We start from the raw sequence: 27,951 nt of genomic DNA, 5'->3' as shown, positions 1-27,951 counted from the left end.
TAATGCAGTCTTTAACTAACTTCCAAGACGAATCAGGATCTAGGCATTCTAGGACTTGCCAATTAATCGAGCATAATTCACGATTAATCATGTCCCAGTTTGCTTTCTTATAATTATAGATTTTACGTTTAGGAGTTTTCTTGCGGGAAAAGGAGCTTTTAATTGAAAAAGTGACAGGAAAATGATCAGATTTGCACACGGAATGAGGATCACAGACATTCAAGTTATCGATTGTGTTATCATAATTAGTGAGAAGAATGTCTAATGTATTACCACTTTTATGGGTGGGTGATGTGATCAACTGGGAGAGAGAAAGATCACTGAAAGAATCTATGAAGGATTGCTCAATAGGTACGGTACTGGATGAAGATAGCCAGTCTGTATGGGGGAGATTAAAGTCACCAATAACATAGATTTTAGGGGGATTCTTTTTGGAAACTAGCTTGCGAATATAACTAACTATGACATCATGATTAGGTAACCCAAGAGTTCCTACTCTATAACAAGTACAGATTACAATACTCTCTTTGTTAGGAAAAGCAATTTTAACAGCAAGCATTTCTGCACCTAGGCTAACTGGTAGTCGGGTTGTAGTGGCGTCGAGATCAGACCGAACAGCCAAAAGAACACCACCTCCATTTTCCCTAAACTTTTTAGGGTTATTAGGATCTTGAGGATGAGTCTTTCTCGTGCGGTCATTGCGGAAGATTTCATATTGAGAAGAAGGAAAGATTTCGTTGCTAGAAATAGATTTTTTGAGCCAAGTCTCATTTAGGGCAATTATGTCAGGCTGCTCTATGTTAGCAAAGGATTGAAGTTCGGAAATCTTATTACCATCAAGAAGGGGATGGGAGGAGCTTAGGTTACTGAAAGGAATAAGACCTTGGACATTTTGGTAGAGTACAGATAGGGAGTTGGGACCTTGATTAAGCATAGAAGGATTAACAAGAGTTATCAAAAGAAAGTTAAGAGAGAAAACCCAAAGAATGAATAAAGAGACTAGACGCCTGAGGCGGCTGGAATACTTGGCTCTATTCATCTTACCAGGGAGAAGAACATTTCTTATAAACCATGAGGAGATAATTACAAAGAAAAGTTTGATGTGGGAGCAAGCAAGAAATGGTATAAGATAACGTGGGCTGTCAAGGAGTAGAGAGGAATAAATATTAGAATCTAGGGGGAGTACAGTGTTCATGGACCTAGTCGTGGAGAGAAGAATTGGGAGAAAGTAAGTCATGATGAGAGAATAGAAGAGAAACATATGATTATGATAATTGTAGTTGATGTGTGGGGTGCATGGAGACTTAAATGTGTAAATTTTGTTAGGTATAAACGTGTTGATATGTATATGTGCATTTCTTGACTGTGTACGAGGCCTTTTGCATGCAAAAAGACCTATTCTAAGTCTAAACGATTCATTGTCTAACATATGGGAAAATGGGCAGTGACCGAATGTACCTGAAATAGGAGGCATACAATTGAGAAAAAGATTAAATCAGAGATTTGTTTGAGTTTTAATTTTAGGCGCAACGACTTAATCAAAATATTAAATGAAAGAAAAGATCAAAGATTTAAATTCCCAGAAGATTATTTACAACCCTGTCAAAACTGTGTTTGTTTACAACAAACTTAAGCCAAGTGGACAGTAAACCTACTCCTCTCATGTTGAGATGAAGCCAATCATGGTATAGAAGTTCATTACAGGATCTAAAGTCTCGAGTTAAAAAGTCTGAGAAACAGTCTAAGAACACGCAATTATTATTTAGGCATAACTCTTTAAGTAGATTATTAAAATCTAGAACATTCTTTGCTATGTAGGAATATAAACACTTAATAGGAAGACAACATTGGATAATTATAATTGCAGCGGGAAATAACTGCTTAGTGGTGTCAATTAAGTCATTAAGATACTTCCTAAGGAACTGAACCCCATACTTAGAATGTTTTATGTCATTTGTACCAACACTCAATATAATCTTTTCAATATCGTCAGCTTCTGCAGCTGCATGAGTTTTATGAAAATGCTGAATATTTTCAGTGATGTCTCTAATTTTTGCACCACTTTGGGACACATTGATCACTTTCCTTCCCCGGAATCCCAACTTATTTGTCCGTACGAATTTTGTCATTGACGTACCAAACAGGACAGTGGTTTTCCTGCTCTTCGGTTTTCTTGGAGCATTTCGGTAGTAGAGGGTTGGTGTTGAGGTGGTGGTGGGCGGCAAAGGAATTGTAGTGAAGACATTCTGCTCCCTGACTACATTTGTATCTGTCTTCGGTATCTGGCAGCGAAAAGATAAGCTATACCGAGTCTCCTTAGCTGATCTGTCTGCACGAACCTTGTGAGGACAATATTCCTGACACCCCGGTTTCATAATATACAAACTACAGTCCTTTGGGGTGATATGGCATTTACTGTTACATCGCTTATCACCATTTTCTGGAATTATGTCGAGGGTCCTCTCAGCTCCAAATGAAACTACATAAATACCTTGCGACTGGTCAAGAGACACCTCGTCGTCGTTGTGGTACCTAGTTGCACAAGAACCAGACTTGTACATGCTTGCTAGGCATGAGTTTAGCTTGCAGCCAAACTTGGAGTTGATATCATGCATAAGCTCTGATATCCCAGGATAATTTAAAATATCGATTGGCTCCTTAGTCGTGGTGTGTCCATTTGAGGAAGACCATACATATTCTTCTCCAGTGGAAGTGAGCCACTTTGTGGCAGTTTTCACAGCAGTTTGCCTGGCCATAAGTGTTTCAAGTTCAGACATCAACACTCTTGTTTTGAACAAAATCTGAATGCAACTCCAAGAAGTCCTCGCATTTAACAGAATCCCTCTTAAGTTTCATGACATTCTCAACACTGGCCTTAAGAGCTTTCAGCTCTTTTAATGAAAACGAGTTTAAAACATTGGTAACAGAATTCAGATCCATAGTGAAGGAAAGAGGGAGGAGAAGATGGCGGTGAGGGAGGAGAAAATGGCGAAGTCAATACTGTAGCCCAGGAAGTAGATGCGTTGCTTAGGATACAAACGGTCACGTCATAGTCTCTTCTATCGCTTTGACATTGGGACCTCAAATTATTTGTTATATAGTAGTGTTGAAAGTATTAAAACGGATAATTCACGAAAATTCTACAAATTCTACAAATTTATACATTTATCTCCAAAAATTCAGTAGAATTTCTGGGCACATATTTGAGATATACATTTTTTGTAGATAAATGTAGATATTTGTAGATTATTGTAATGGATAATTCACGAAAAAAGTGGATGACATTATCCAAATATCTACAAATATCCACTTGCCCCCCCCCCCCCCCCCCCCCCCCTATATTTCTATGTAACCATATAATATGTTTATTGTTCATGCAACCCAGCAACCTGACACGGATCTGTACAAAATACTATTACTAACTCAAAATAATAATAATATGCTATCAATTAGTGCCAAGTGGGATATTAACAATGTACCTGGTCAGTGGTCAGTTCAGCACCGCGCGCCAACAATTGTTTAATTCATATTATCTGCGCAAAATAACTTTGCGCAGGTAAGAATGTGGGCGACAACAATGCGGACAGGCACATATGTATGCTCGCACGCTCACACGCACGGTCGCAAAGCTACCATATCAAAAAAAGCCTCGTTCGCTAACCCTTGTCCTTGACTCTTTTGTGTCTTTGGCACTTTGAGTCATGGATCGGGAAAAAATATACTCGTTTGCATTACGAAACTAGCGTCTAACTCTAGACCATTGAAGCTGAAATAAACCTGGAATCTGATAGCAGTGAGGGGGTGAGAGGAGGCGATAGTGCGGATACAAGTACCAGAGTCACATCTCCAGAGTCGGGCTGTACCGTCTACTGACACGGACAGGAGGGAGCTGTTGTCTATAGACCAGTCCATATCCCTGTCAGATGGAGATGTTACACAGAAAGATAAACATACAGACAAACAGACAAACAGACAAACAGACAGACAGACAAACAGACAAACAGACAAACAGACAAACAGACAAACAGACAAACAGACAAACAGACAAACAAACAAACAAACAGACAAACAGACGAACAGACAAACAGACGATCATACAAAACACATTATTGAGAATCAAGGACACTTCTACTTTCCCAATGTGTTTTCCGTATTCAAGTTCCATGCCCTCGAGCGTGATGGGTACTTCCAAATGATAAATTTATTATTTATTTAGTCGTATTCCGATTTAATATTTCTTTGGGTAAGGTCATCAGGTTAGGCCATAACTCCATGGCTTCAATAGCCCTCGGACCGCCTTCCTCGACTAAGTAAAGGTTGCAGGGAAGTTTAACAGCCGCCTGACATAGTGACAATCTTCATGTCATGTCTAACAGTCGGTCTAGAAGCAGTTTAAAACTCTGGAATAATGCCATTATGTTTCAAAGCTATGTTCATATAAACATATTGGCATTGTTCCAGAGTGTTAGACATGACATGAAGAATGTCACTATGTCAGGCGGCTCATACCTACCGCTTGGTTGAAAGATCAAACGGTAGGTCAGTATAATCAGTATGTGTTTTCTCTAGTTCTGAAATTGTAAACGAGACAAGGATAAGTCCACAATTTCTCATTCGAGTTCAATTAAGAAACTCATATATAATTGGTTCTTGGTTTGATTTATAGTAAAATACCTACCAATTTACTGGAGTTGAATCTAAGTGATGAGCAATTTTATCAACATTTCCGGTGCCTTAATCAATTCTCTACCATCGCGAAACTTAATACCCGCTCCCAATTTACATGCAACAAAAATCCCACTTAAAATTAATTAACATCAACTACTATACTATATAATATGTACTCATTTATGATAAATCATAAAAATTAACTATAAATTATAAATAAAAATAAAAAATAAAACTAAATTACCTAACAGGACCGGTGTGTCCCTCTAGCACACACTTGACACTGTAAGGAGCAAGGTTACAGAGGGAGATAGTGAAGTCGTCTGAGCAGCATGCTAGTAGAGTACAGCTGTTGTGAGCAAACCGCACCAGCCTCACCGCTCTGCAAATGTGAACAATCACCAACATAGACATAATAGCCATTACTAATAGGGAAAATACTTTTTGTGGAACGTAAAAACGATGGAAAATACTTACAATGATATCCAAAAATTACTGATTTGAATCAATGTTCGCAATCCAGACAAAACTGGAGAAGTTGCTTACTTGGAGTGCTGGTCGAAGATATGAGGCATGTCTGTAAACGCATAACTGTCCTTATCAGGCTGAGTAGCAGTTCTTATAGGAGTGTGGTGTCTTCTAGGTGTCAGCTGATTTCCCTTCTTACGACCTACACGTGGGGTTCTGGTTTAAGGTACTTACACGTGGGGTTCTGGTTTAAGGTACTTACACGTGGGGTTCTGTTTTAAGTTACTTGAAATGAAATGAAATGAAATAGAGTATTTATATCCCGCTTATATCAACAACCAATATTATTAAAAATAAAAATTGCCGACTTCAAAGCGGCTGGCGTGGTGACAAAAGTGATAATTTAAACTCCAGAATGCATGTATATTCCCAGTAAGTGTAAGAGTTCATGTAAAAATGGCCAAAAAATATGTAATATCTATTTTATTAGATAAGAAATAAACCATTATATCTCACTCATCTTTCTCACAAATTTTACCAGTCCTGATAAAATAACGTTTATTAGGATTTTCCGTGACCTTCCTCTTCAAATCTAGAACCAACTGTCTATGTACTTCACGCTCCTCCGGCGACCGATCCGGTGAAATAAAGACAGTTTTGAAACACTGAGACAGTCTGAGTTCTTTAGCTTTAATCAGTATCTGATGAACGGTGCTAGAGCTTCCAAATGATACTTTGACAGCTCTATGTTTTTCAGCAGCTTTATTCCCAATTCGAGCAGCTTCAAAGCGTGGCTTCTCTGCCATTTGTTCAAACACATCGCAAATTTTATCCCCAAGTTTCTCTCCTGCTTCCTCCTTTAGACCAAAAATCAACACATTTCTGCTGCGATCCTCTTCAGCTACCACATTCTGAACTACTTTCTTCAAGTTCTCTGCTGTGAAAGTGGATGCAGAGCTGGGGGAGTGTTTTGACACAGCAGCACTGTAAGACTTAATCTCAGCTTGAACAGTATTTTCTACAGCAGTTTGAACAGTTCTTTGGACTGATTCTAGATCCTTAGTCTTAATGTCCAAGAGTTCCCCTTGCAACTGAATAACTGAATTCTGAGCATTAATCATGTCACTTTTCATTTCCTCTAGTTTTGTTGTCGCTGTTAGAAAAGCTTCCTTGTATATAAAAATATTCTGAAATGCATCAAAAAGGTGCTTTACTAAAACGTCCTTGTTTGGTTTCTTGAACTTGTCTAATGTAAAATGACTATCTTCATCACAGTTTATTGTCTTCATCACTCTCAGTCCAAACACCAAGATCATTAGCAGCTTCACCAAACATGGTCAAATATTTACATGACCACATTGTAGAGTCAAAGTCCACATTTCCCATAATGTATTCAGAATTGTACAGCACCAGACACAAACTAGCAGCTGAGTCGTCGTTAAATTGTAGCGATAAGAGATGAGATAAGAGAGCTCAATAATCAACGCGTAACAAAACTACACACTTACATATACTTACACGTAGGGTTCTGGTTTAAGGTACTTACACGTGGGGTTCTGGTTAAGGTTCTTACACGTGGGGTTCTGCTTTAAGTTACTTACACGTGGGGTTCTGCTTTAAGTTACTTACACGTGGGGTTCTGGTTTAAGTTACTTACACGTGGGGTTCTGGTTTAAGTTACTTACATGTGGGGTTCTGGTTTAAGTTACTTACACGTGGGGTTCTGCTTTAAGGTACTTACATGTGGGGTTCTGCTTTAAGTTACTTACACGTGGGGTTCTGCTTTAAGTTACTTACACGTGGGGTTCTGCTTTAAGTTACTTATACGTGGGGTTCTGGTTTAAAGTACTTACACGTGGGGTTCTGGTTTAAGTTACTTACACGTGGGGTTCTGGTTTAAGTTACTTACACGTGGGGTTCTGCTTTAAGGTACTTACACGTGGGGTTCTGCTTTAAGTTACTTACACGTGGGGTTCTGGTTTAAGTTACTTACGCGTGGGGTTCTGGTTTAAGTTACTTACACGTGGGTTTCTGGTGTAAGTTACTTACACGTGGGGTTCTGGTTTAAGGTACTTACACGTGGGGTTCTGGTTTAAGTTACTTACACGTGGGGTTCTAGTTTAAGTTACTTACACGTGGGGTTCTGGTTTAAGTTACTTACACGTGGGGTTCTGGTTTAAGTTACTTACATGTGGGGTTCTGGTTTAAGTTACTTACACGTGGGGTTCTGCTTTAAGGTACTTACACGTGGGGTTCTTCTTTAAGGTACTTACACGTAGGGTTCTGGTTTAAGTTACTTATACGTGGGGTTCTGGTTTAAAGTACTTACACGTGGGGTTCTGGTTAAGTTACTTACACGTGGGGTTCTGGTTTAAGTTACTTACACGTGGGGTTCTGGTTTAAGGTACTTACACGTGGGGTTCTGCTTTAAGTTACTTACACGTTGGGTTCTGCTTTAAGGTACTTACATGTGTGGTTCTGGTTAAGGTACTTACGCGTGGGGTTCTGCTTTAAGGTACTTACACGTGGGGTTCTGGTTAAGGTACTTACGCGTGGGGTTCTGCTTTAAGTTACTTACACGTGGGGTTCTGCTTTAAGTTACTTACACGTGGGGTTCTGGTTTAAGTTACTTACACGTGGGGTTCTGCTTTAAGGTACTTACACGTGGGGTTCTGGTTTAAGTTACTTACACGTGGGGTTCTGGTTTCAGTTACTTACACGTGGGGTTCTGGTTTAAGGTACTTACACGTAGGGTTCTGGTTTAAGGTACTTACACGTAGGGGTTCTGGTTTAAGTTACTTACACGTGGGTTTCTGGTTTAAGTTACTTACACTTGGGGTTCTGGTTTCAGTTACTTACACGTGGGGTTCTGGTTTAAGGTACTTACGCGTGGGGTTCTGGTTTAAGTTACTTACACGTGGGTTTCTGGTTTCAGTTACTTACACGTGGGGTTCTGGTTTAAGGTACTTACACGTGGGGTTCTGCTTTAAGGTACTTACACGTAGGGTTTTGGTTTAAGGTACTTACACGTAGGGGTTCTGGTTTAAGTTACTTACACGTGGGGTTCTGCTTTAAGTTACTTACATGTGGGGTTCTGCTTTAAGTTACTTACACGTGGGGTTCTGGTTTAAGTTACTTACACGTGGGGTTCTGCTTTAAGTTACTTACACGTGGGGTTCTGCTTTAAGGTACTTACACGCAGGGTTCTGGTTTAAGTTACTTACACGTGGGTTTCTGGTTTAAGTTACTTACACGTGGGGTTCTGGTTTCAGTTACTTACACGTGGGGTTCTGCTTTAAGGTACTTACACGTGGGGTTCTGCTTTAAGGTACTTACACGTGGGGTTCTGGTTAAGGTACTTACGCGTAGGGTTCTGGTTTAAGGTACTTGCACGTAGGGGTTCTGGTTAAGTTACTTTTATGAATAGCAGATGATGGGGTATTTCTTTGAATGTTAAGTTTGAAGATTTGATTATTAGATTTTAACAAATAAGCTCCTAAATTTTTGAGACCTAATAAACATCCTCTTGGTTGATACAGAAGATCTATGTGCTGCAAACTAATATACTAATATTATATAGTTATATATTCGTTGTAACTTTGTTTGAAAAGCATTAATACTTGTTCAGATCTGAAAACTAATATACTTTAAGAGACTGACCAGTCTGCGGTGTGCCGCTAGGTTGGGGAGCGATTATATCCAGACTGTCCATACTACAGGTTCTACTGTGCATACTGCTCGCCCTGGACCCTGCCCTGTAGTCTGAGGGGTTAGTTTGGGGTGAGGATGTTGTTAATACTGTGTTATCGACACGTAGAGTTAAGTGTGTTCAACTAATTCACACAACTTAAGGGGAGATACACGTACACCAAAAACGTTTTTGCTCCGAACATCGATTTTATTTTATATTATGGTTAAATAGACAAAAAGAATAAGATTGCACACCTTCAAAATTTTCTAAAAATATTCCCTCATCGAGAAAAAAAAATTTTTCTTTTTCGAAAATTTTTAAAATTTGGAGAAGTCTGTCACTGTAATACCGATAGTCTTACCAAGCTGATTACGATTCTGTAAAAATTATTTCAAAAAAACTGATACTTTTTGGGTTATAGGCATTTTAAGCCTTAAATCTGCCTTTTTTGCCCTTTTTTACGATGAATTTTACTAAGTCGTTTGAGGCCACATTGCATAGCTTTAAACTCAAATCTGAGAGAAATCCTACTCCAAAAAGTTTGATATGATCATCAGCTACACTCACAAGAATTTTTGAAGCGATATCTGCTGACCCGGGTGATTGGTGAAATGTACAACTTTAGAAGTGGGAAAAATTTCAATTTTTATTTTTTCGACCTTGTTTGGTCTGTAACTTCGTCATTTATCGTTCAATTATATAATCCTTTCAATGGCTTCTTGTACGGATTGTAAGTAATGTTCAGTAAAAAAATCAGCCAACAAATTTGAAAATGGCCGAACTATCGGTATTACAGTGACAGACTTCTCCAAATTTTAAAAATTTTCGAAAAAGAAAATTTTTTTTTTCTCGATGAGGGAATATTTTTAGAAAATTTTGAAGGTGTGCAATCTTATTCTTTTTGTCTATTTAACCATAATATAAAATAAAATCGATGTTCGGAGCAAAAACGTTTTAGGTGTATCTCCCCTTAAGTTAGCAGTAAATATAAACAACAGCTGAAATATAATGTACTTTCAGTGGAACATCAATTGAACTTTCTCAAGTTTCCACATTGCGCTCAACATGAAAACTAAACATACCAGATTAGATGGTGTGAGAACAGAAGGATATTTGCTGGAGAGGAGTTACCTGGTTACCTGGTTACCTGGTTACCTGGTTACCTGGTTACCTGGTTACCTGGTTACCTGGTTACCTGGTTACCTGGTTACCTGAACAATGCACAAAAACATACCAGATGGTGTGAGAACAGAAGGGTATTTGCTGGAGAGGAGTTTAGATCTCAACTGGAAGTATCTGTCTCTGTCACTCCTCTCTCGTAGGAGCTGTGATCTGAATAAAGGGGTCGTGAGAGCTGAACTATAATTCGTGTTTATTCACAATTAGACGTTTAACAAGTATGCATATAGGATATTTAGATACAGTACGAGAGATATCAGATAAACTTTGACTAAAATGTAAGAAGGTTATAATTATGTATAAAATATTTCCTTGCCAGAAAATAACGGTGGAAATTATTTCGTAGGCCTTAAATGACTCCTCCGGATCCAGGCTCAACCTTAAATTTGACATCACTCACTAGCTGAAATAGCCCTGATATGATTACGTCCAATTAGAACCTGTAAGACTGGCCTTCAGCTCGCCATTTTTGAGATTCAAGCAAATCGAGGATGTTCAAAGAGTGTATATATGAAAATTATTTCGTAGGCCCTAAAATGACTCTTCCAGATCCAGTCTTAACCTTAAATTTGACATCACTCACTAGCTGAAGTAGCCCTGATACGTCCGATTAGAACCTGTAAGACTGGCCTTCAGCTCGCCATTTTTGAGAATCGAGGATGTTCAAAGGGTGTACGATGTTCAGCTGGACAATATAGTTGTGTTTGAGTAGAATTACCTGCGTCTCATGTACAATGTCTTGGTGTGAGGTGCTGTGTTCCGATTGTTGTTGTACCTAGTGGGATTACAGGCATTACAAAGGTAGTTTATCATTACTTAACAAACATGTTTACTTTGAATTTGATTTACCCGGGGAAAAAAATAACATTCCCATTTTTACCCAATCACTATGACGTCACAATCACTATGACGTCACAATCACCATGACGTCACATATCGACAATCTGGAAGAATAACAATTGTACCTAGCATCCAGAGCGAGGATCTGCTGTATGTTCTGTTGCTCAGTGAGGCTCACTGAAGGGATAGTCATATCTACCCTCCTGTTTGCTCGCTCGGTTGTACGTGTGTACGTGTGTTCGTGTGTTTGTTTGTTTGTTTGTTTGTGTTTGGGAGAGTTAAGACTTTAAGAGAGCTATCCAGGGAGGTATGTTAACATTGCAGAACGTTTCTAGATGATGTTGTGTTGATGTTAAAATATTTGCCTATATCGAGTAGATTTGCATTCTTGACATGATTTCGATGCCATAGATTAGCAAATTCATTAAGTTTAATTTACCCAAATATTAAACAACCACCTCAGATCACTCATAGTAACAGTCCCAGAGATTATATAACAGCAGTAACAATCTATAGACACTTTAATACAGCATAAATTCAACATACTTTAAAATACAGGACCCGCCTAAAATACTGATCATGTTATATAATAAATCACTAATCACAGCAAACATATTACATTATTAATAATATTAATTAATAATAATAACTACTAATAAATACTAATTCAGTTAATAGTAATTTAGCAGTTGTTATGGCGACTGGGCCAACTCTGATTTTGGATACCAACTGACATAATTTAAAGTGTTAAAATACTCTGGTTTATACTGTACATATTTGTGATAAGGAATGTTACAAACTAACGTATTATAAAGTTATTATAATATATAATAAAAATGAACATTACATTGGTACCTTTAACTCTGACACTCTGTACATAATATATTATTGATTCTGTGATAATTTCACGTGTAAAACAATGCATCAGCAAAACTATCTATAGTTAATGTAAACTGCAGGAAGATTTGGTATGTACATACTTTGGGGCATTACTGAGACTACGTAAATAATTGCCCTGAGGCACTAAACCCACTACCATTGTACAATGATGAGTATATCATAATCTACACTTCACTGAAAAGGGTCCCCAGTCCTAGCTGCAGGTTTGATAGGCCTCTCATCAGGGTTCCTAATGAACTGATCTCCACTCTGTCTAATACTGGGTCTGGTTGCTGGGCCTAGTTGAGATTGTCTCAAAGCAGCCCCTCCTTCTCCCTGACCTGGTACACTGTTAGGTCCTAAACCTGGCACGCTGTTAGGTCCTAAACCTGGCACACTATCAGGACCTACCACCGGGCTAGGTGATTTAGGGGTTCTCTTCCGGGGTCCAGCTTCTTCAGGGGGCTCTCCCCTCTGAGCCCCCGCTTTCTGGGGCGTCTGTCTCCTGTCTCCTCCAGCCACCATGTTCTGCTCCGGGTTAATAACCAGACTCTCAGCAGGTTGGTGCACCTTGAGTTGATGTCTGTCAAGTACCGGGAACAGAGCAGCTCCTCTCCCTGTACAGGTCGTAGTTCCAGGGACTCGGGTAGCTGGAGGTCCATGGTTAGGGAGTCCTAGGGGAATTGTGTTAGGGAAGTTCTAGTCTGTTACTACCTGGTAGGTATATTGTGTTAGGGAGTTTAGGTTGTCTTCTACTACCTGGTAGGTATATTGTGTGATTAAGTTCTACAAACATTGAAACTCAACACAGTCAACTGTGACATGCTTGTGCATCGATATTAACATGTTGACTTTTCAAAATTATCAGATTATTCTATTTGGAATTAAATTTGATGTTAGAACAGAAAATTATAAAACTGCCGATTTTAAAAACATTATCTTCCAAACTGTAGTGTAACAGTGAAATAGCTAATAAATAAATTACCAAGATAACCTAATAAATAACAAAAATAACCTCATAAATAACCATAAATAGCCCCACTCACCTCTTCCTCCTCATCCTCACTGTCCCCCACAGTAGGATCACCCTCGCTAGCAGGGTTACACATCTGATCTAAACAGTACTGTAACTGTGTAGAGGTCTCTGAGGGTGATATCTCTATCAGCAGCTTTATAGACTCCTCCAGTCCTACTTCTCGAGCCTTCTCTCGGACAGTTTTCATGTTCAGTGCGCTGAAAATATAGGGCTGGAGTCACACTTTTATAGTGGCGTGGTAACACATGATAAATCGGGCAGCGGAAAGTAGTATATTAACCATTTTTATAAGGTTGTAGAAACTTGAACATGATGAATGAAGGCATATATTATATTGTATATTGTATAATAATATAAAGCACACTCCCGTACCTGAACAGCACTCCGTTAACATACTCCCTAACAAGACCGGCCTCATGTTCCATCAGCCCCTCCACTACAGTGAAGAGGAGAGAAGTGTTCTCGGAGAGGAATATTCGACCTCTAGTCCTCAGACATAGGTTCATTAGTAGTGCTGAGGTGTGGTGTAGTGTGTATTCACCTGGACAAATGTGTCATTATCACAGAGGTCGTTTTAATTTTGAATTCAGACCGATTTGTTTTGTCGCGATTACAATTTTGTCATTCGAGCTACCCAGTTGCTGTCCCGGTTTACTATCAGCTCCATTGCTTAGTAAGCTATAAATTTCCTACAAAATGCAGGTTCAGTAGGAACCACTGCTGTATATATCAGCCAGATATTGATAGAAACTGATAGAACACTGCATCTGACTAACTCAGTTCATCAGGGTCTGATAGCAGTGTAAGAAGCCATGTCATCATGTCAGGTGTACTCAACATGTGACTTTGGACTGCCCGGGTTAAACTCAGCGTCTGGAGAGCACCCAGCACCACCTGGAATGTATAAAATGTACAATGTATAAAATATATAATGTATATTGACTGGTATATTACCTGGTACAGTGATTATTGAAACTTAGTTAGCACCACCTGGTACAGTGATTATTGAAACTTAATTTGAAACAGCACATTCGTCATTATAGCTCCCGATAATATACATTCACAGGGTCACAGGGAGCATTAATCGACTATCAAAACACTAATGAACATTATATTATTATACAACAATATTATTATTACACCAATATTAATTGATAATTAATTAACAATAAACCTGTCTGATGACGTCATCCTGTGTTGATGACGTCAGAGATAAGATGAGATGTGAAATGAGAGGTGTGTGGGCGGAGAGGTAGACACAGCCCTCACTCAGTGCACAGAAACAATGGATTAGACGGGTGAAGTTCTCTGTTAGGGACATTTCTGTGGAGAGAGAGGAGTGTGGCTTATAATTGGAAATATATGGCGGGAAGGAGTTAATCCGATATAATATAACAGTAAAGACTTGTTTTAATAGTAAATAAAAATCTCGAATATTCAATATTAATAAATGATGTATTAATATATCATTCAGAACTCAGAACTGTTAACTTTGAAACATTCTGATTTGTTCGGTAAACTAAATCTTAGATATTCCCACATTTACAGGATCTAAACTGACCGGCATCAGCTGAGATAAAAGAGTCGAGTATCCTTATAGAATAGTTAGAGTCATCTTTACCAAACAAATCTTCTCTAACACACTGTGACAGTAAGGTCTCTCTCTCAGAGTCAGTACTAGATTTGGTTATCCGCCACCTCACTGCCTGCACAGATAGGGGTGTATTAGGACGCAGTGTTTAATAAGCACGTTAATATGCACATTAATAAGCACGTTTATAAGCAAGTTTATAAGCAAGTTTATAAGCACGTTAATAAGCGTGTTTATAAGCGTGTTTATAAGCACGTTTATAAGCACGTTTATAAGCATGTTTATAAGCACGTTAATAAGCATGTTTATAAGCACGTTTATAAGCACGTTTATAAGCACGTTTATAAGCACGTTAATAAGCACGTTAATAAGCATGTTAATAAGCATGTTAATAAGCACGTTTATAAGCACGTTAATAAGCACGTTAATAAGCATGTTTATAAGCATGTTTATAAGAACGTTTATAAGCACGTTAATAAGCACGTTTATAAGCACGTTTATAAGCACGTTAATAAGCACGTTAATAAGTACGTTTATAAGCACGTTTATAAGCACGTTAATAAGCACGTTTATAAGCACATTTATAAGCACGTTTATAAGCACGTTTATAAGCACGTTTATAAGCACGTTTATAAGCACGTCTATAAGCATGTTAAATAAGCACGTTTATAAGCACGTTAATAAGCACGTTTATAAGCACATTTATAAGCACGTTTATAAGCACGTTTATAAGCACATTTATAAGCACGTTTATAAGCACGTTTATAAGCACGTTAATAAGCACTTCTATAAGCATGTTAATAAGCACGTTAATAAGCATGTTTATAAGCATGTTTATAAGCATGTTTATAAGCACGTTTATAAGCACGTTTATAAGCACGTTAATAAGCACGTTAATAAGCACGTCTATAAGCATGTTTATAAGCACGTTTATAAGCACGTTAATAAGAAATTAAATTACCTGCAACAGATACCCCGCCTCAACATCATCCCCTCCACACAGGACCTCCTTTATCTTGGGCATATCCAACACAGCAACTGTCTCGAACTGTTCCTCCTGGGTCTCCTGTTTACGTGTCTCCAGCTTCCGTGTCTCCATCACCATGCTTTGTCTCAACATGTTGGACGCCGTACCTGTGAGAAGTATAAGATTATGAGATGGATATTCCTTTAAATTACAAAAGTTGAGCTAGATTGAACATTTATGAATAAAAGGTAATTGAATGAAAGGTAACCGGGGTTACATTGACCACAGAAAGTTAGGGTTGTGCTTTGAAAGGTTGAAATATTTCACCGTTAGGGGGGGGGGGGCTTAGTAGAGAATAAGTGGGTAAACTACATGTCAGTTCTTACCAGGGCGAGTAAAGTCAAGGTGATGTATAGAAGCTGAGACGTCTTGTTGTTGGAACAGTTGGATACAAACTCGCTCAATTGTACTCGGGTCTACCCCCTTCCCTGGGGTCAGGAGAAATTGCAAATCTTTCAGAGAATATTCTATTCTTCAGAAAGTTTCAGTAAGATATATCCCCTCGAATTTTGGATAGTTGTGAAGAATTTCGGGTTAAAAATATGTCGTAAAAGTTCAGACATTTATCTCATATTATGGTGACATAATTGGTTGTACCTAGAATCGCGTTCTCCAAACTCTCAACCAGCTCAGTAGCAACTGCCAAAACATTATAATACTCTTTCTGTTGCTTAGCAAACATGCTCTTATACTGGATACACTTAGCTTCCAGCTGCTGTAATCTCTTGTCTGTGTGTTTGTCTGTTTGTTTGTTTGTTTTCTCTACCAGCACCTCTAGAAGTGGTGCTCCTTGCTGAGGTAATAAGAGATTAGGATAATAAATTATGATAATTAATTAGGATAATTAATTAGGATAATTAATTAGGATAATGAACTATGATAATTTCCGCTGTCAACTTCTCAGCTCCAATAATGATATTGATACAGAACCTCATGAAAACCTACAATGAAAACTCCAGTACCTGGCTCAGCAGTTGAAACTTTGAAAACGATAACACTGATATTTTATATTTTATATATTTTATTTGTCCGCAATATAATTACACTTAATCAACACTAAAACTGTACCTGAGGAAGGACTGTTTTGAGAAAAGCAGTGACCCTTTCTTTAAGACTGCGTCCCCAGGCAGGGTTCAACAGCTCCTTAATCATGAAGTTATCCAGTGGGTGCTGGGAGATTGAGGCGAGGCCGAGACAAAGGAACCGAGCGTGTGCTGAATTCACTATTATCTGATGGGATAGTAATATGATTTAGTTTTAATTGACTTATATATTCTAGTTAAATAAGCTAATAGGTGAAATCGGATACTACTGTAATAAAATTGAAAAAATGTTGAAGTTGTTAAAGCAATTCAGCCAACTCATCGGGAAATCTGTGAATCTTGTAACCTTAAATCATATTATGAACAGTTCACGTAACTTTTGTTTTCTCCCAGCCTCATAACAGTCCTAATTACAAATTATTAAAAAATTACCACCAACACAGTATTCAATTATTTTCATTAAATTACCTCATTATTCAATTATTTTCATTAAATTACCTCATTATGAGCAGCTATTTCCTCCAGATACTGCACAAAATTGCGGTGTTGCAGTCTGAACTGGTTAATGTTTGGGTTCCCCCTCAGGGGATACGTCATGAAGTAGAGGTTCAGCTCGAATAGCAACAAGATGCAGGTTTTATCGAGAAGTTGCACTTCTTTGGGGACCAGACGGGAGAAGTTTGTCAGGAACTCTTCAGTTTCACCGTTACTGAAATTTGAATAATTTGAATAATTGTGTCATGATTATTAAAAGGTCTGCAGCTGCTCTTTTGTCTTAGTCGCCATCCGTTGTCAGTTGTTAAACACTATTATTATCGAACTTTACATAAATCTGAAGTAGTTAACAATAAACATCCTAAAGATCTGATAAGTCTACAACGAAGATCGGTAAACCTAACACGGTAAAACTGACACAATTAAAATCATTATCAGCCTAATAGTAGTTACCTAGTTACCTAGTTACCTAGTTACCTAGTTACCTAGTTGCCTAGTTACCTAGTTGCATAGTTACCTAGTTACCTAGTTACCCAGTTACCTAGTTACCCAGTTACCTAGTTACCTAGTTACCTAGTTACCTAGTTACCTAGTTACCTAGTTACCTAGTTACCTAGTTACCTAGTTGCCTAGTTACCTAGTTGCATAGTTACCTAGTTACCTAGTTACCCAGTTACCTAGTTACCCAGTTACCTAGTTACCTAGTTACCTAGTTACCTAGTTACCTAGTTACCTAGTTACCTAGTTACCTAGTTACCTAGTTACCTAGTTACCTAGTTACCTAGTTACCTGAACATGAGGATCAGCTCGTTGAGATGAAGATCAGCCTGGAGAGAGTTGGTGGAGTTGTCCTTGTGTTTGGTGGGTTCGGAGAAGGTGTGTCCCGCATTGTTAACATCTATCTTTAGAGTTTCTAGTGTCCTGGTGATGCAGTGAGAGTGAGTGGGAGTTATTTTACTACTGTAAGGGGTCGTTCACATATTACGTAATCAGCTGAGGGGGGGGGGGGGGGGGTTTCCGAATGATTATTGATTACGCTAGTGTAATTTTGACACAATAGCTATGTGTAAAACTGATTTCAGAGGGGGGGGGGGGGGGGGTAAAAATGTTCCAAAAAATGATTACGTAATATTATGTGAACGACCCCTAATATCAGTGGTGTTATTTGTGCCGATAAGGCACGTAGTAGAAGTGATAAAATATACGTTTGTCAGCTTGCATTGTAAAGCAACTGAAACTTGACACTTCGAACAAAAATGGTCGAACTTATATTCCTTTTCTTGCAAACAGCGCTTTTGCGGTATTAATAACATGAATTGTTCAGTTTTCACAGTTAACGAGTAACGGATAGGAAATTGGTCTAATCTGTAAAAACAATACATCGTATTACACAATTTACCTAGAAAAGTTGAAATGCTCCAGGTACTGTTTAATGAGCCCGAATATCTGAGAAGTTAGTTTGTTGGATCCGCTGTTCGGTGTAGACATGGTGCATCCTCCTGGTTGTAGGTTAACAAGTCAGATTGTGTTTTGATACAAGTTAAACACTAAGATGAGGAGCAGTGGATTGCAATGAATATAAACAAGGGAGAAACATTGGGGAATTAAAACGGGGGGAAATAGTGCATTCTCCAGTTCTCCTGACGGATTTCCCGTTCAATAGTCTTAGTATTCTCAGTTCTTGGTTAAGTTAGTTTAATCGCTGAAAGCTGACTCCTTGATTAGGACGGAGAAACAGAGCTATGAAATATATTTAAGGAACGGGGAGGGGGAAACTTTCAGTGATCTCTTAAAATAACAACAGGAATATCAGTTACCTCCCGTTATTAAATGTTGTTGTTATTGCCGCGGTTTATAAATGGGTTTAGAGAGGTTACTGTATGTTATTTTTAATATTTACCACATAATATGTGAGAGCAACTAGCTTTTTTAGCATTAGACGTACAAAATTTTTATTAATACAAGAACTTGTCAATTCGCATTTAACATTCACATTCAGCATTATTTCAGCAAAACGAATAGCAACTTATCATTAATAGCATCTATCTCAATAAAACCATGTATAACATCGGTGTAACAACCACAACAACATTATAACTGCAAATTCGAACATCTTAAACAAAATAGCATCAAAAGCAGTGTTTTATTATTTAGGGCTACCGCGTTCAACGTTTTAACATGAAATTGCATAAAATCCCTCACGATGTATAATACTACTGCTAAAATACCGTAAAAAATTGATACCAAAACAAATTCGTAATTATCAGGCAGATACCGTTAGTCATCTGCAATGTAAAAACATGATTAACTTCACTTGAGAGTAGACATATCAATCTTTAACTGGCCGGTGTGATATTTCTGCCACCTAACGAGCAATCAGTAACGACTACCACATATAAAGTTAAAACTGTCATTCTGAATGGGCGCCCAAGAACATTAAGTCCCAACAGGACCTATGAAGAGGAGTATTTCCACGTAACATCCCGGAGAAGGGTCAAAGAGTTCAAGTTGTCTGGGACTTGAGTGTAGGCTAGTTTAAGGAGAAGTAGTCTCGGACTTGACACTGAGAGTAGACTCGGTTCTGAGTCGGTAGGAGGGCAGATCGTGTTGTGTCTTCACGTGAACCATCAGTGCGTGTTGTTCCGAGTACTGGAGGAAAGTTTGAGACTTGAGGAAATCTGTTCTATTTTTAGGTTGCCAACTTAAAATGTGTTTTAGTAAATTCGTATTCTCTACAATTTTTGAAGCAAGATAGGTTTGAAGTTAAATCGATTATTGACTACTAGACATTTCGAGTATAGATTGATTTCCGATAGCAACTGAAGTAATGAATGGACGAGTCCCGACAATTAGAACTATGGGCTAGGGTTATAAACCCAATGGTTGGGGTGCTATCAGTAAAATTTAAAAATAAATTTATTGATGAATTAATAAATCTAATGTTTAATAAATACCTGGTTAGCACAGATAGGACACGTGGTGAGCTCAGCGTGGGTGCATATTATGTGTTTAGCGAGCGAGGACTCCTCAAACGTACACTTGCACACCGGACACTCCTAAATAGATAAATATATAATATTATATTAACATAAATAAATCAAGTTTTATACAATTATAGTAAATGTAAATCTCTTCTTCCAGATATGGTTCACAATATAATAAAGGGAGCATCTAAAGTGCTGTAAACTGTACATGTTTACCTTTATATGGATCTCGTACACATGCGTCTTTAGATTCCGCACCTCCATAAACACCTGGACAGTTTAGCTGTTAATATTTACCAAAACAGCCTCAAACAAGAAAGCCTGTGATGTAAATTGTAAACATATCATATGATATTCCCCTATATAGGCTATAACATCTACAAAATCTTGACATTTTTCTTGCAATGATAACAGAACTAATGGTATTGCTCCCCCGCCCCCCCCCCCCCCCCTCTATTCCTCTTACCATGGGGCAGGTCTGATGAGCGATACAGTTCCCACCCCCCCCCCCCTCTATTCCTCTTACCATGGGGCAGGTCTGATGAGCGATACAGTTACCACCTCCCCCCCCCCCCTCTCTATTCCTCTTACCATGGGGCAGGTCTGATGAGCGATACAGTTCCAGGTCTGCTGGTTCCTGTGAGCGGTGGAGATGTGTACTGCCAACTGTTCGTTACTTCCAAACATAACATTACACTTGCTACACTTCCTGAACTGTGGTCGTAGTCTGTACTCCTCCTAGCACAGGGTTCAGTTTACACTTTTTTATGTTAAATAGGTTAACGAACGAACATATTTATTCTATGGGTTTCTGTGATCACAGAGTACAATTACTTTATGATGTGTACGTCTGGCTATATAATTATACACTACTGGACATGAGTGCTGTTTATCAACTCACTATTGGTGTTCGTTCTCTCTGTGTCTGCTTGAAGGGGGGTGAGATGGTAGAAGCACGTCCAGAAGATGAGCTGTAAGTTGTACTGGGTCCTGGAGCAGCTTCCTCTAGGTCTGGTCCGGGTGTAAGAGGCGGGGTAGTGTTTACACCCATTGTTCTGAAAAGATGTAAGGGTAAACAGTACTCGTTTTCCAATATGTACTGCGAAAATCAATAGATAATAAACATAAAAATATAAAAGTCTGGTTAAAGATGTACCCGGCAGCAGATATTTTGATCTTCTTTGCAGCAAGTTGGTCACTTCCATCCTCCTCGAAGTCTCTCTTCAATGGTTTTTCATCAGATGGCATGAGTAATAATCCAGGTGCTTTCAACCGGAGTCTGATAATCTGGCTACTTGTCAGAACATTGTCCAGGACAGGAAATGGTCCACTTTCGTTTGTTGCTGTGGGAATTTTATGATTAAAACCGTTCCTGTGATAAATCTTTTGTGTAGTGTACGAAATGCTCAATTACCGTGACATTTGACCCGATTGCACACACTTCTAAAATCCAACTTCATCCGAATTTACTATAAACGGGGGCAAGTACATAAGATGTTATTCCAATATATAATCAAGAGGCTTACATATGAACACATTGACATGGGTGTAGAGTTGAGCCTGTACGGAACCTAGTAGTTTCAGTTCCTTGTTTAACTTGCCGTACAGCAAGGACATTCACTACTTTAGCCCGGCGAGGCACATAGCTCACACCACAACTCCGTGTCAAATGTTTCATATATACTAGCCAAGAACACAAGATATATCCTTGTGTGTTTGGGAAGCGCTCATTACCGGTCATTACATCATTACTGATGCAGTCAGGCAGAACTGCTTCCTATATATTCACTATTTAAGGCCCCTTCCAGCCATTGCCACCTGCCACCTAATTTGGCAGGTTTTACATTAAGACTGATAATCAATTTGAAGTCTTAAAATGATTCCTGCAAAATTAACCGAAAACCTGCCTATTTATCGTATTCGTGCAGAGATTTATCTCACGTAATTATTTAATCGAGTTGTTGATTTATAGAAAAGCCTGCAAAATTAACACAAAACCTGCCTCACCTTTCACCTACTCTCGGCAGGTTTGCTCTATTTTGGCAGGTTTTCCGTTAAATATAAAGTCGAATGCTGCAGATTTAACGCAAATCCTGCGTAAGTTGAGATAATTTGAATCAACTTGTGGCGTGATTAAACCTATATTGGCAGGGGTTTTGGATAATTTGAGTGTACAATGTGGAATACTGTAATGATCGTATAACCTTATTACTAGGTAGGGTGTAGGACTGAGACTTGGTTTGTGCAAAGCTACAGAAGTACAGAATGATACATGCCTACATGGCTCTATAGTTTATACTTTTATACATGCAGTCACTAGTCAGTGGCGAAACGACCGCCCGACACTCCGGCAACCCCTGCTATGCGGAAGGGGATGGGGGGGGGGGTGCAGCTGCGGCCTCTTAGGTACGTTTCGCCACTGCATATTATCCACTGTTACCAACACGGGGTCTATGATAAGTTTGAGTATAAGTTTGAGTATAAAAAATAATCGGTTTAAAAACCGATTATTGGAAAATAACTGTTTGCTTAACTTCAGTTCTTAGGTTGCCATTTTTAGATTAGATTGCTATGTTCTTAAGTAGTGAGGACAGCACTTTTTCAGTTGCAGTGCCTCTACCTGTTCATTGTTCACATTGTAAGATTTAGTGAATGAAGTGATTCTGAAAGAATCTTCAATTACAATTAATATAATAGTTCTAAATATGCAGTTATTTTCAGATTATGAGATATTTGATCGGAAATTTGTCACACGTTAAAGTGACACTTAATAAGTTGGACCTTAATCGAAATTCGTATTCACGAATTGGAAATAGCTCGTACTATAATTTATAGGTTGACCTCCCACATATGCTCTAAGTGGGAGGTCAACCTATAACTCAAATTATTGCTATTTACCAATATTAATTGATCACTGATGTGGCACTTTCAGCGGAAAATTAGTAATAGAAAGCGGACAAACCAGTTTTGGTGAAGGATGTATATCTTATACTCTTATAGTAGTTGTACACTGTACAGCAATGCTAAGGTAATGAGGTAATGCTGTAATGGGACTACTGCGGACCCTCTACCGGCCAAACATATTATCTCATTATTGAAGGGTGTAGACTGTAATATAGATGTAAGAACTTGCTAAATTGGGAGGTGACTGTTTTAAAACGAACAGATGCTTGCTTACTAACTTATTAAGAATGAGAGGTGATAGTGATTTACTTTATCTTGACAGGACAGTTAAGTATTTAAGCTTAAGAAACCACGTGGAGCTAAACGGTGCAAGTGATACAATACTTGAAAATTGACCCCCCCCCCCCCCCCCCCGACAATTGACCAAACAAATATATTTATTATACTAACCCTAACAGTAACCCGATTGGGCGACATCTGTCCGACAGCCGAATTGGGGATTTCGGACAGATTTCGCTGTCGGACAGGAGTCGTTTTTGGCGACATCTGTCCGAATTTCGGATCATATTGTAATTTCGGTTCACATTCGTATTTCACAAACTCACGGGTAATTTCGTGACGTTGCTCCCATTGTTCGAATGCTGATTTGATCCATTGAGATCTGATCCATCGATACGTGATTGACTATTTAAGGACAGGATTGTGCTAGCCGTACATTAACAAGCTGTCGATCACATCACAGGACACAGCCTACATGAGTACATATAGGATAGCAGCCGTATGGAGATCAGTTATCGCAATCCACAATGGCAACCAATCTTCAGTAAACAGACCCAGATCTGCAGCAAACAGACCCGAGAGATCTGGAAACGCTATCCATTCCTGCAAACTAAATCCTCTCTACCGACAACAGTCCAATGATGCTCTGGATGGGACGAACAGACTCGTCGATCATTCCTTTGGGGGACTCCTAAGAACGCAGATCATATGGTGGACGCGGAGCATTGCGTAGTCAACGCCCAACGGTACCTTCAAATCCGCACCTAATCTCTTCCATCAGCTCTTCACAGTCCACGGACTCTTCCCTGACGGCTGGCACCTCCCCCTCTTCTAAGGACTCATTCCTGGAAAATCGACGACCCTCTACCGCAACATGTTCGAGGAGATAGACACCTGGGCTTCTGAGGCCTTGGGGCTACCAACCACAATACATTCTCATGGACTACGAGCTCGCCATTCACAACGCAGTTGCTTCATGCCTGCCTGCCTAGGTCGAAAATAAACTAGTAGTACACTATGGCTCAGATCATATCTCAAATTGGCAATGTTACGTATTCAAATTAACAGTTCAGATCACGTCTCTAATTGGAAATGTGTTGTATTGAAATCAGATCACAATTTCGGACAAATGTCGTTTTTTCTGGTACCCTGAGTCGGACAGATGTCGCTGTCGGACAGATGTCGCTGACAGGAGTCGTGTTACCCAGTAACCCTAACCCTGACCCTAACCCTGACCCTAACCCTGACCCTGACCCTAACCCTAACCCTAACCCTAACCCTAACCCTAACCCTGACCCTAACCCTGACCCTAACCCTGACCCTAACCCTGACCCTAACCCTGACCCTAACCCTGACCCTGAATTGACCCCAGTGTAATTACATGGGGGGTCAATTGTCGGGGGTAGATTGCATCAGGGGGTCATTTGTCGGAGGGGGGGGGGGGGGGGGGGAGGGGGTCAATTGTTGCGGTACCGTACTATATAAGTATATAGCGTACTATACCTCTCATTTGGAGATTCAGTGCCATGGTTGTCAGCTTTTTATCAACTCCGGCCAATTTCTTGACTGCGCTAATCAACTCGGTTTTATTGACTTTTAGTTTTGGTGCCAAATAAGCAAAATTCCAAATAACTTAAGAACTTAAAAGAAAGATAAAAGAAACCTGCCAATTTATAAATTTAACGCTGCCATAATAAGATTATAGCATTGTAATCTATTTGGCATGGATTGATAATTTTATAACAAATCCTGCAAAGTTAATGGAAAACCTGCCGATTTAACTTTATCACTGCCGTAATCTATCCGGCAAGGATTGATAATTTTATAAAAAATCCTGCCAAGTTAATGGAAAACCTGCCGATTTAACTTTATCACTGCCGTAATCCATCCGGAAAGGATTGATAATTTTATAGCAAATCCTGCCAAGTTAATAGAAAACCTGCCAAATAACAAATACCTGCGCTGTTGATGCAGGATCACTAGTTAATTAGGCAGGTTTTGACATAAAAAATTAAGAGAAAACCTGCGGATTTAGTGTAATATACTGCTGATCTGGACAGGGTAAATTAGATTACTAGGCAGGAGTGGTAATTTCGCAGTCTTCGCTATTAACTGGGCAGGTTTTAGGTTAAATTCGCAGTGGCAATGGCTGGAAGGGGCCTTATTTAGTTTGGTCCACCAACAATGAACAAACCAGCTCAACTAGTCTCGATCTACAACTTAACCGACACATGGTAACGAAAACAGCAGTGCGCGGGAAGAAAGTCACGTGACTAGAAAAATATGTCCCAAGATTCTGTCATCGCGCCCTCCGTGAACGAGGCGCGCGCAGACATGCATAACAAATTTTATACGCTCGACAACTTACGTACAAGTTTATATTATGAGGACAAGTTACAAGCAGCCGATGCGATGAATGTACTACTATACTCGATGGATACTTTTCGCATAGGAACAAATAGAACCAAAAGGAATTGGTGCCAATTACAGAGAAAAATATAACACAACTTCTTCAATTTTCGAAGTTAAACGGCGTAAAATCAGGCGGTTTAATTCTGGTGTGATTTTTAGCAAATTTTGACATGTTGTCATGGTAGAACACAATTATTGTACTATTTTATATCAAGAAAAAGCACTTACGTCCATAGTTCATTAGCAGATCGTAAACACCCTGGATCAAGTTGTCGAATTGTTCCATTTCTCGTTGCCTAGAAACGGATATAATTACAGCTATGGTTATGTTCTTACTGTCAAGTTCGTAGAATATCAACATAGGGGTCGTTCACATATTATGTAATCACTTTTTCGGTCGGGGGAGGGACCCCGGGGGGTCCGATTGACGAGCGTACTAAATCACTCAACACTCGAACTTCGAGATTTTTCTAAGGGGCCCCTTAAAACCTAACACGAATCGATGTATTTTGGACACTTCACATGACATATGGTTAAAATTCTCCCCTGACGAGTTATCGGCGAAAAACTGTTTCGATCACGTGAAATTACCATATGAGGAAGTTGGTATTTTCTCGTTAGGGTATTTAGGGTAAGGGTTTTAGCATATGCTTCAGTTAGGGATTGGGTTAGGGTTAGGGTTAGGCTCAGAGTAGAGGGTTAGGGTTTTGAATAGTCCCTCAGGGCCAGCTAGAGAACGTGTTCAAGTAAGTCATGTGATAGTCACGTGTAGAGTGATTAATCATGATCCTTCTACTGACATCTGATTGGTGATTCTCTCGCTTATTTCGATAAGGAATGGCACATATAAAGTTTCCAACAATTTCTCCTTACATAAACTTACTCTAAAAAATACGATTAAAAGTGGATTAATGCTGTGGTTATGAACTCAACAATGATGTCACGTGCACCATAACGTCACATGTATAATGACGTCATATTTACAATGACGTCACGTGTACGATAACGTCACATGTATAATGACGTCATGTTCACAATGACGTCACGTGTACGTGTACACATCCACCACGAGGTTCACTAATAACTACATGATGGTACTAATGTACACTCTGGTATATAACGCACTTCCGGCCCATGTCCACATGTTAAATCCTGTCACACACTACAAAATATTATTACATACTTTACCTGTCAGAACATTATCCACGTGTGTTTGTGCGTGTGTGTGTGTGTGTGCGTGTGTGCGGAGTAACTGTACTCTCATTCAGTGTTCATTTTGGTTATTGGAGTCCTTGATTTGTTACCACGATATTAATGATGCCTTTCAAAATGAGTGGGTTCAGTATTCAACACTAGTTTCCTTGACAGAAGCACAAATTTGAAGTAAAAAGAGCTGGCTCATTTTCCGAAAAAGAAGTTGCCGCTTCACCGAACTTATCAAATTTAAGTAGGAACAGTGCCGGGACATTTTCATTTGTTATCAATGAATTTAAACGCATGGGTTTTTGGTTCAGCACAGCTTCCTCGTGACTGATAAGAAGTGGTAAACTGATTTCCACAATTAAATGACATGGAACTGATAAGCAAAACTGCCAGTTTCCATTGCTATTCAACACACTTAGCAATAGGAGATTAGAAAATTAAATTAAATTCTCGTCCCAGTTTTTTTCAAGTTTAAACCTAAAATTCCAACGATTGAATAACAGGTCAAACGAGAAAAATGGTGATATGAATTATGCAGAAATATTTCTAAATGGGAGGTTTAATTATGAATTACACCCTAATTAGCATATTTTCAAGATCATACCGTGCAATTCCAGATCATGTTTCGTGCAAATCAGTGGTTTATTCATTTATCACACATTTAGGTAAGTAATAGAGTTAACACTGAACAATCCCCTCAAATTAACCTTGTATAAAACTAATAGGCTCCTAAAACGTAACATGACTCATTTATGCAATTATTATTGAGTTTGGCACTGTTACAAGTGAAGCCGTACTCGACTCAACTGCTAAATGAAAACAGTACATCAAGTCATCTCAGTGCAGAATCAAAAGAATCAACTGCTCTGGTATTTATACAACAATTAATCCACAAAAATATGCATACTTTGGAAATTGGCAGAGGTTCGTGTTTTGACGAACACGTCGGAGAAGGAGGCAATCTAATAACTGAATGTAAGATAACATGTTTGGTAAACCTTCAAACTTAAACCAACAACCCTGATGCTACAACTACAAGAATAATATCACACAAACAGTACAAGAGAAATAAAGACAAGGATAAAACAGGTACACACATAAACATTCTCACATTTACAACCAGATAACGCTCTTATCTCTCCCTTATCACTGATCACGCAGTCACCTCTCACGTTACACAGCCAATCAGTGGCCGTTTTCACGGTCACGTGTCTCCAAGGCAACCAATCACAGAGCTTAGCCCCTGCACGTG

At 39.0% G+C, this 27,951-nt stretch overlaps 3 protein-coding genes across 3 annotated transcripts in view; all 3 read right to left on the bottom strand.

Moving 5' to 3' along the window:
* LOC134817856 (WD repeat-containing protein 13-like) overlaps positions 1 to 11,183 on the bottom strand; it is an 88,313-nt gene extending 77,130 nt beyond the window's left edge. Inside the window, exons 1-7 of the mRNA XM_063827202.1 lie at positions 10,972 to 11,183; positions 10,725 to 10,781; positions 10,062 to 10,159; positions 8,797 to 8,898; positions 5,215 to 5,338; positions 4,913 to 5,050; positions 3,778 to 3,916 (exon numbers count right to left, since the gene is read on the bottom strand). Coding sequence (XP_063683272.1) covers positions 3,778 to 3,916; positions 4,913 to 5,050; positions 5,215 to 5,338; positions 8,797 to 8,898; positions 10,062 to 10,159; positions 10,725 to 10,781; positions 10,972 to 11,039 — 726 coding nt within the window. The 5' untranslated portion in view covers positions 11,040 to 11,183. The remainder of the gene's footprint in view (positions 1 to 3,777; positions 3,917 to 4,912; positions 5,051 to 5,214; positions 5,339 to 8,796; positions 8,899 to 10,061; positions 10,160 to 10,724; positions 10,782 to 10,971) is intronic.
* Positions 11,184 to 11,345: 162 nt separating this feature from the next.
* On the bottom strand, positions 11,346 to 18,412 carry LOC134817854 (lisH domain-containing protein ARMC9-like). The gene is made up of 14 exons (XM_063827200.1): positions 18,317 to 18,412; positions 17,707 to 17,838; positions 16,921 to 17,131; positions 16,453 to 16,609; positions 15,977 to 16,177; positions 15,706 to 15,807; positions 15,314 to 15,486; positions 14,323 to 14,467; positions 13,936 to 14,084; positions 13,538 to 13,655; positions 13,134 to 13,302; positions 12,772 to 12,958; positions 12,467 to 12,484; positions 11,346 to 12,399 (listed from the first exon to the last, which is right to left on the bottom strand). The coding sequence occupies exons 1-14, from the start codon at positions 18,403 to 18,405 to the stop codon at positions 12,133 to 12,135; spliced, it is 2,118 nt and encodes a 705-aa protein (XP_063683270.1). The 5' UTR covers positions 18,406 to 18,412; the 3' UTR covers positions 11,346 to 12,132.
* A 59-nt stretch (positions 18,413 to 18,471) lies between these two features.
* Positions 18,472 to 27,681, bottom strand: LOC134817868 (zinc finger protein 687b-like). Its single transcript, XM_063827220.1, has 8 exons — positions 27,607 to 27,681; positions 25,725 to 25,792; positions 21,058 to 21,244; positions 20,803 to 20,956; positions 20,493 to 20,639; positions 20,118 to 20,171; positions 19,872 to 19,973; positions 18,472 to 19,566 (listed from the first exon to the last, which is right to left on the bottom strand). The coding sequence occupies exons 2-8, from the start codon at positions 25,780 to 25,782 to the stop codon at positions 19,453 to 19,455; spliced, it is 816 nt and encodes a 271-aa protein (XP_063683290.1). The 5' UTR covers positions 25,783 to 25,792; positions 27,607 to 27,681; the 3' UTR covers positions 18,472 to 19,452.
* Between the last annotated feature and the right edge of the window lie 270 nt (positions 27,682 to 27,951).

Source organism: Bolinopsis microptera, chromosome 7 (assembly GCF_026151205.1).
Source record: "Bolinopsis microptera isolate Bmic1 chromosome 7, MBARI_Bmic_1.0, whole genome shotgun sequence".
Taxonomy (NCBI): domain Eukaryota; kingdom Metazoa; phylum Ctenophora; class Tentaculata; order Lobata; family Bolinopsidae; genus Bolinopsis; species Bolinopsis microptera.
Note: the sequence above shows the minus strand (reverse complement) of the source record. Positions and strands in the feature narration are given on the sequence as shown.

What these genes read in the sequence shown, in the direction of transcription:
- LOC134817854 (XM_063827200.1), bottom strand. Translation starts at nt 18,405, where the DNA reads ATGTCTACACCGAACAGCGGATCCAACAAACTAACTTCTCAGATATTC. An exon ending in GAGCATTTCAACTTTTCTAG is followed by an intron (nt 17,839 to 18,316) that starts GTAAATTGTGTA and finishes CTGCATCACCAG; the next exon opens with GACACTAGAAACTCTAAAGA. An exon ending in AAATAGCTGCTCATAATGAG is followed by an intron (nt 16,610 to 16,920) that starts GTAATTTAATGA and finishes CTATCCCATCAG; the next exon opens with ATAATAGTGAATTCAGCACA.
- LOC134817868 (XM_063827220.1), bottom strand. Translation starts at nt 25,782, where the DNA reads ATGGAACAATTCGACAACTTGATCCAGGGTGTTTACGATCTGCTAATG. An exon ending in TCTGCTAATGAACTATGGAC is followed by an intron (nt 21,245 to 25,724) that starts GTAAGTGCTTTT and finishes AAATTCCCACAG; the next exon opens with CAACAAACGAAAGTGGACCA. An exon ending in CTCATCAGACCTGCCCCATG is followed by an intron (nt 20,172 to 20,492) that starts GTAAGAGGAATA and finishes TAAACTGTCCAG; the next exon opens with GTGTTTATGGAGGTGCGGAA.